Genomic DNA, 9,525 nt, shown 5'->3' with positions numbered 1-9,525 from the left:
GTATTTTTTTTTAAATAAATATACTTTTTTTTTTTTTTGCTTTTTCTAAACCAATTTTTGATTTTTTTGTTATTTATTGTATTTTAAAAGCCGAACTCTACTAATAACAGTGAAGTACTTATATGAAATTATGTTACTAGTAGCATAATAAATGACGAGTTACATTGTATAACAATTTATATCTACATAATATGATCTTTACTGGCAAAATGTCGGTGTAAAGGTAATACACATTGCAGTAATAACAACTCCAGCTCGATTGTTGGCCAACAGGACCAGTTCTACATAAATGCATCGAGCCCAATTTATCGCGAACAAATAATAATAACTCACACACTCACACACATAAAAATGTGCGTAACAACTCTGTGTAATAACCTGATTTCGGTAGTTCTACGATATTATTTCGATAAAATTTCGCCCCGAAGGCACACGTCTCGGACGCCGGGGTCGCGCAATCCTGATATAATATCATGCCGATCATATGTATTCGGCCCCACCCAACAAACACCCCTCGACCATGGACAATGGGGGCCGAACCAGACGCATTGCTAGTATATAAATCCGACTACCAGCCACCAGAACTTTACATTCAGTCAAAACGTTCAGTGACTTCAACGCACTCAACAACCAAAAAAAAATCTTATTTATTCGCCATGGCATACCAAGTGAGTACACGCGTTATTATAATAATTATTTCCTTCATCGTCCTATCGCTCCAAATGTAAAAGAAATTATTTTTTTCGTATAGAACAATAATATAATTTTATTAAAAAATTGGAGGAAATCCATTGTAATATAAAATACGGTTTAGCTTATTCAACGTTTTCTCGTCATGTTCTTTTATAGTTTAGATTATTATATCATATTATTTACATCGATTAGATTAAATTAAAATCATTTTTCATTTCAACAAAATTCAAAACGCATTTGAATTGAATTTTAGTTCACTTGTTGGAAAAAATTTCACTGATAGTAAAATATTTATCACCTCTGACGAACATGATTTTTATTTAACAAATAACAAATCTATAAGGATAATGACTAGACTTGCGATTCTGAAATGCTTACGCACATTGACGGGTTGTACAAATAAAAATCATTTTTCAAACATAGTCGTTTATTATCGTACACCTTATACAATGACAGCAATAGCCGATTTAGATTAGTCACGTCGGTCATACCGGACATTCCACTGCATTTAATAATAATTACAATCCGGTCGACGACACGTGTAGGCTCCGAGAAAGTGCAATTTATTGTATAATATAGTTCGTCTAATTACGTAGTAGGTCGGAAGTCATCGAATCCGTATAACGACCTTGGTCTTACTAAAGCAAATAAACTTTCGTAAATGCAGCTGCAGCGTTAGATTAATTGTACCATATATACATACAATGCCAACTATACAAAGCGAACCGCCTCGTTTTTCCGTTTTTAGATTTAATAGACCACACCATGTAGTGAAGTATAAAACTAATGACGCGATGCAATATTCTAAAGACCTCATCGATACTGTCTGCGTAAAATTATTAAATAAGTGCATAATACACGTCTTACAATAATACGTAAGCACATGGCTTGTAAAACCACAAATTTCATAAATTTATTTTTTTATTCCAAGAAAACATGCAGCAAACCTCTTATTAATCATCATATTGTCCTTTTTTTCATTTCAGACCGTCACCGTCTTCGCCTGCGTGCTCGCCACCGCACTCGCCGCCCCGGCTTACCCGGCTCCAGCTGCTTACCCAGCACCCGCCGCCGCATACCCAGCACCCGCTTACTCGGCACCCAAGGCTTACGCCCCGGAGCCCGCCTACGCCCCAGCCCCATACAACTTCGAATACAGCGTACACGATGACGCCACATACGACATCAAGAGCCAATCCGAATACAGCGACGGTAACGGATACGTCAAAGGATCCTACAGCCTGGTCGAACCCGATGGCACCAAGAGAATCGTCGAATACACCGCCGACGACTACAACGGTTTCGTCGCCGAAGTGAAGAAAGAAGGCACACCGTCTTACAGCTCCGCCCCGGCCTACAAGCCCGCGTACAAGGCCCCAGCTTACCCAGCTGCCCCAGCCTACCCATCGGCCCCAGCTTACCCAGCAGCCGCCCCAGCCTACAAGCCAGCTTACTCCGCCCCGGCATACTCCGCACCAGCTTACTCCGCCCCGGCTTACTCCGCCCCGGCTTACTCCGCACCAGCCTACACCACACCAGCCTACCCAGCTGCCCCAGCTTACGGATACTCCACCCCGGCCCCAGCTTACGGACACGCCGCCCCAGCCTACAAACAATCGTACGCTGCCCCAGCATACAAACAATACTAATTTATTGTGAATTATAGAAACAAATAATTTATTGTATTTTTGTGTAAATAAAATTTCAAATTGTCAACCACCAAAATATGTTTTAAAATTGTTTCTTACAATTAGAATATTTTACTTTATCACACTGCACAGCTCGATATTTTACTGCACACATTTAAATCGGGTTGACCGATAAAACATAAATCTAGGCCTGAGCGAAGTCGACATTGCATGCGCGGTACCGTTGGCTGTATACTGGTCGCTGACACGGCGTATACCTATGGTGTATTGCAATACAGGAAACAGTTATTTTATTTTTATTTCGCGTCAATGAACTGATTAACGTTTAAGTCCTGTGAGAAGCGAATTAGATAGGTTAGCAGATATCAAAGAAAGTCTAAGAGCTGAAATCCAAAATTTATTGCAACGCTCCTGAAAACGTCCCCTCTATTTCCCACAATAATCGTGCGAGTACAAAAAACCACTTATAGGTATGAGATTGATGGAATATAAGTGAAAAAAAAATGCGTAATTTTACTCATTAGCCCGGTTGAAATAAAACCACTCTACAGGTACCTAATTGAGTTAGATATTGATGCGGTTGATTTGCCTTTAACTCGCCGCGAGCTTTGAGTCTATTATAGCCTCGGACTGTGGTTTGGTCCATTAATATTTATTATATAATATTATATAGGTACAAGTAAGTTAATAAGATATAGAATCGTCATATTTAATATCAAAAATTAATCTTGTTACACAAAATACCTAAGTTAAACTATATTATTTTTCAATCGAAAAGCAATTATTCAATATATACTATGCGAAATTACTAATAAACGGTTATCGCCCATCACTAGAAAATTAGATGTTGAATACCTACGAACATATAATTAAATTGACATTGACACACATATTGTAAATATTTCATCATAATGAACAGTATTTCAATATTAATTATCAGAGCCTACTACGCGTCCATTCAATAGTCGATATAGTTAATACATATTAAAAAGATAGAGTAGGTACCAAGTGTAGCCCACGTAACTGTATAGTCGTAGATATGTATAGTCATACCTGAAAAGTATAATATTTCGTTAGTGATAGAAAAAGAACAAATGTTCTCCATCTGTACGTTATTATACTCATATTATGTTGAGTTGAAAATATAATTGTATTGCATTAATTTTATTTTTTGCATTTATTGTGAATCAAAAATAAAATTGTGAAATTGCAATTTAGATACATAATGCGGCCTCGTCCATCCAACTCTGTTTATGGTACATTTTTACTTTTTAATAGACACCCAAAACAGAAATATACTTATTGAAAGTACGACGTTAAATCACACGATTTTTTCATGGTTTTATATTGATAGTAATAATTGTCATCATAACAATAAAGCTGTAAGCTATAATAATTTAACTACTTATATATGCATTGAATTGCACATTTGTATGGTTTCCAAATTAATTATAATTTTTCAAAGAGGAAATAAAATATTAACAAATTATATATATTAAGATATTACCTACATTAAGTCACCTCTTTGGTGCTTATCTATGTAATTAAATTTTTTTTATAAAATTATTTTTTGTAAACAAAGTTATGCAAATTGTTTGTAATTTTATTTTGTATTATAAAAATATGATATAACGTTAAGTTGAACAAACAGTTAAAACATGTCATACTTGAATTCGAAAAAGAGCAAGAAATCAAATTTATTAAAATTTCTAAATCATTTAGATTTAGAAAATAACTATTAATACATTCTACTTTTCATAATACTAATTTATACATTTATCATCTTTAATTGTAATTATATTATGTACTTTTTTTTTTTTTTTATTGCAATTAAATGGAGTATGTATTGAAATGATATTTTTCAAAATATAATCAAACTTCTTTCATTAAGTACAATGAATAATTTTAATCAAATTAAAGTTTGCTTCTATAAATGTAATTATAATATATTTTAAATTTAATAAACAGTAATTTGAAGATTTTGTGTGCGCAATGGGTCAGATATTATAATTTATAGCCAATTTCCCATTTATCTGTTATAAACAAAAGTGTTTCTAATATTAAACTATTATTAATCTTTCAAAATAATTTAATTTAAGACATTATTACATTTATAAAAATGAATCTTTTATACAATTTAAGCTATATATATATATATATGTATACGTAATAAAAAAATGATGTAATTGTAAATAATTTAAATTTCAATACATCTTGAAGAGTAGGAGACCGTACTAAAAATCAGTCTTAGTCTTAGTGAAAGGAGATTTGATGAAAATAACAGGGGTATGTTTTTAAAAATGTGTTGCTACATACGGTATGTAGCAACACATTCTTAAAAGTTAATGTCTTAGAAAATTTAATTTGAGGAGTTATATATATTAATATATACTAAATATTAAGCAATAAAAAATTGAGTGTTCCAAATGTTCCAATACAAATTTTAAAAAATTAACAATTTTTCCAATATTATTTACTACTTAAATTATCTCTCTTAGCTATGACTTTTCGAATCTTTGGTTTCCTCGTTTAATTATAATTTTTAACTTTTAAGCTAATAGTTTGTTTTTTATAATTTATATTATTTTTAAAATATAAAAATTATCATATTGTGTGTTTAAATTTTAAACCAATTTATAATTAAAAAATAATATTATTTTAATACATTAACCAATATTTTTGATAAATTTACTTAAGTAAATTTCATTGGACAAATAAAAAGAAAACATTAAATTATATTAAAGTTATTGATAAAAGTTAGGGTTTGATATTTGATAAGAATTTAGATCTACTTAAAAATTATTAATATTATTATTTTTATTTCAATGCACCTGTAATATATTATATAATATAAGATAAAGTAAACTAAAATAATAAAGCTTTAACTGAAATTTAATATTAAATTCAAAATATTTTAGATACTCGTATGATTTCATATGCCTATCTACAGTAACTATAACTTATGATCATAATATGTGATTATTTAGATATTTTTTTAAATTTTTTTTTTTTTAAGAAATGTGATATTTTTGAAAGTAACCACTAGCCACAGTAATGTAAAATTGTATTAAATAATACAATTAAATAATTCAAAAAAATAAATAAACAAATAATTAAATAAATTCAATAACGATGAAAACATAATGTATATAATAATGAAGAACAATGTCAACAAGACTTAATAAAAATAAAAACAAAACAAAACTATTATGTTCGTGTTATTTCAACTGATCACACACTCAAAATTTCTAATAACTTATTCTTTGTTTTTAATGTACAGCAATCGTAAAGTTCATTAATGGAAACCTGTAAAAATATAATTTTGAAATTAAATTGTTTTTAACCAATGTTTTATTAATAAACTATTTACTTGGATATAGAAAAATATTGCTTGACACAATGATACACACCCAATAATAATTGCAAACACTAATTATGCAAATATTCACCTGACATCACAGTACATATCAGAAAAAGATTAATTTTAATCCAAGAATTATAAGCATTGTATATATGGTGCATAAATTAATAACAGTAACAGTTAGGTACATTCCATTATTTTTCCCTAAGAATATCCATATAATTATGTTATTCTGGCTTTCTCATTTTCATTCTGTAACAAATTGGAGTATAAAAATATTATTATGTTAAATTCAATATTCTATAAAAATGAAATTTATGTACAGTTATGAGTATTAAAAAAAATTAGTTCATGAAATAATTTTACAAAAGAAATGATAATTATTTTATATTTTAAACAAGGAAAATTAAAATTGACAACAAAATTCAGATATAATTCAAACCAATTATTTTTATATAACTTAGATGATTGATAACATATTATAATAGTAAAAATTAATACATTTTAAAAACAGCTTGTCATGAAAATGATATCTACCCCGATTCAAAAATACATTCGAGTGTACTTAACATTTTGTGTTACAATAAATATAACTGTATTAGAGTTTCATTTTTGAAATAAATTAAAAATTAAATAAGGAAAATTTGTTATTTTACCAACATTTTTAATTTAATTACAATAATAATATCGTTATCGTTTTCAAAAATTATGTATCAATGCAGATAGTATAAATTAAGTTCTGGTTGAATAGTAATTTTTTGGATCTAACTGTTAACTAAAATATTAAAATTTAAAATACATTATGACAGTTTATTATAAGAATTTGTTTTAAAGAAATTGTTAATTTAAGATTTGCAAAACTACTAAAAAAAAAAAAAAAAAAAAATAGATAATACAAATCAGTAGTATAGATTCATATTTTTATTCACATCCAGTAATTAAATAATAATTAATTACTTTTAGTGTAAATTAAGTAAAATTCTTAATTTTTTCTCATTATTATGTGTTAAATACTTAAATACATACTTTGTATTATTACCAAAATAAACACACAGAACTGCCCTACCTATATTAAATCTGATAAGGAAATTATTCTAATAATAAAAAAAAAAAATAATATTAAAAGGGGCACTAACTTTTTTTAAATATTATACCAAAACCATGGCAGCGTAATTCTCCAGGTAGGTTAAAACACTTATTTACAGAGCATTCATCAGTGACAAACAACGTTTGAATAACTTGTAATTTTTCATTACTCACACAATTGAATCGGAATTCTGTAATTTCTGAGAGAATCACTCTTCATATGCCTATGAAAGCTATCTTTAGTCAATCATATAGTGTTTAATAACCCCAGGCTTCAAATTTTAATGGCTTCTTCGAAATTATTCTAAATTTGGCATTTGGTATTATTTTGTCAAAAAAAAAGTCGATTATCATTAATATTTTTTAAAGCTCATTTCCATGTAAACAAATTGAAATAGATATATTCAAACTATGTCTGCAAGGGTGTGTTAATAAAACAAAATTAAATCATGATGCAGCATTCCACATTACCTAAAACAAAATGTTGCAATTACAGGTAATTTATCATTTTTATTACTAATATCATTATTAACAGTATTTTTTTTTTTGACTGGTGCTCTTTTGGTGAAAGGTTTTACTATAAGTTCATCATCTGTTGTTACATTAATGTTGATATTTTCTATTATATTATTTTTAATAGGCACTTTTTAGCAACCTTCTTAGGAGATTCTTTCATTTTTAAATATAACTATAATTTACACACTTAAAAATTTGATTTATAAAAATAATTAAATAAATGATTTAAAGTTAATATGTTTACCAGAAAATAAATTTAAATATTACGTAGTATTATTATTATTCATTCAATATGTTCAAATATATGTTTGAATGTATAATAATATGAGGTATAAAATTACAATCATCTAGGCAATAATTGAGTGTATAGAAATAGAATTTAAAATATCCTACATTGTATTCGATAATTAATTCAGTAAGTGGGACTTTTGAAATTTTAGTTTATATAAATAATGTTAAAATCAAAAATATATTGTTTTAAAAATAAAATGTTTATACACTTTAGTATGTGAATGTTATAATTTAAAGGTTATGTTATTAAAAATATACATATAGTGTTTTAATATCGGTACTAAATAATTATGTATTAACCAATACAATTTATTTAATGATTTAGGGACCAAAATTTTAAAATTTATTGAGCCATGAACTACTAAATCAAAACCTGCATACATCATATAAATTTTAAATATGTTTTAACTCAAGCACTTAATTCCAAGTATCTAATATTATATTAATTTATAAAATATATTTATATTATATATTACTTAAATAGTTAATTATTAATAAATTTGTTATTTTTCCATTTATATTTAAAATATTATATTTTCTAACAATAAATATTAGCCATTTATTGGTATTGAATTAGATATTCTTCGCCGTTTAGTGACAATAAAGAAATGTATGCTGACATTTCAAAAGTAATGAAAGTTTATTTTCTAACTCTAACTATTTCAAACTTTATAACCACCGTTTTAATCATTACATGAACATTTCCACTCCAATATTAAACCTAGTGTTGTACAGTTGTCAGATACATGATAATATGTGGTGTGATATCACAATTTAAGTGTATAAAATTTTAATTGCTAGAAAATGCTAATATAGCATAATAACATAAAGATCATGTTAATAACTCAAATATATGCGTAATTTCTGTCAGCTTTTCATCTATTGCTACAATCTCAAATGACTCGGGCGTATTGAGCTCAGTATTTGGAATAAATATTTTCTAGTTATTTATTCCAGTGTTAAATCTATATATATATCAGTGGCGTGATATGGGTATTAAAGGATGTAAACAATGATACTTTGTTTCAATAGGGATTAGAATACTATACATATATCTAATTATAAATTATGTAAAACAAATTTCATCCTTTTAAACATGTTATAAGTTCAAAACAATGATTTATACAAAAATAAAGGCTATTAAGTGAATAAAATATCTAGATAAGAAAAACGACTACAATGTGTCGAACTAGGTACTGGTCACTGTTTTATAAATATTATGTAGATCACAGTACCAACCCAAATAACGTAATAATGTGTTTAGGATAATAGATTGGTGCAACAAGCATTTTACCACCATTATCATTAAAACTGTTGTTGATAATTTATAATTAGTAACAACATAATAATTCGAATATTTCGATAAAATTTATTACAAAGGATTTGTTCATAAAACCCTCTAGCCATATACTTACGGGTATATTTAAGATTACAAATAAAAACCATACGTCACGTGTAACACAGATTCTATACTACACCTACCATGTGTAATGTGTAAGTTCTCATATAAGAACCATTTCAAATTACATAGGTTATTGCTTATTAATGTACCAAAACGTGCGTGAAAATGTTGCTCTATAAAATTAGATCATTTGCTTCTTACTTTATTCACATTTAAGATTGAGAACTCTAGTGTGATTAAAATTTATTTGCTTTTGCTTAATAATAAAATAAAATAAATAATTTTAAATTAAAAATAGAATCAAAATAAATATAATTTATGCTGTCATAATATAAAATGTATAATAACAGAACAATGAAAACTAAAAACCAATTGAAAAATGCCATCGAAAGATTTCGAATATTGTTTCTACGAGTATCACCTGTGTATAGGAAATATTCATTTCCAATTTCCTAAAAGCATCATTTAGGTAACTTCTCTGTACAATTTGTTTTGAACTCTACTGGTTAAAACCCAGTTTACCACAA

General features: G+C 27.7%; 1 protein-coding gene across 1 annotated transcript; it reads left to right on the top strand.

Moving 5' to 3' along the window:
- Nucleotides 1-508: 508 nt before the first annotated feature.
- LOC112600026 (cuticle protein 18.6-like) lies at nt 509-2,410 on the top strand. The gene is made up of 2 exons (XM_025347161.1): nt 509-668; nt 1,680-2,410. Exons 1-2 carry the CDS (start codon nt 528-530, stop codon nt 2,340-2,342), a joined length of 804 nt encoding a protein of 267 aa, XP_025202946.1. The 5' UTR covers nt 509-527; the 3' UTR covers nt 2,343-2,410.
- Nucleotides 2,411-9,525: the final 7,115 nt, after the last annotated feature.

This window comes from Melanaphis sacchari, unplaced genomic scaffold (assembly GCF_002803265.2).
Source record: "Melanaphis sacchari strain LSU unplaced genomic scaffold, SCAv2.0 Contig59_pilon_pilon, whole genome shotgun sequence".
NCBI lineage: Eukaryota > Metazoa > Arthropoda > Insecta > Hemiptera > Aphididae > Melanaphis > Melanaphis sacchari.
Note: the sequence above shows the minus strand (reverse complement) of the source record. Positions and strands in the feature narration are given on the sequence as shown.

Coding starts and splice junctions, on each gene's coding strand:
- LOC112600026 (XM_025347161.1), top strand. CDS start 528: ATGGGGGCCGAACCAGACGCATTGCTAGTATATAAATCCGACTACCAG. Junction 669..1,679: donor TATTCGCCATGGCATACCAA/GTGAGTACACGC, acceptor TTTTCATTTCAG/ACCGTCACCGTCTTCGCCTG.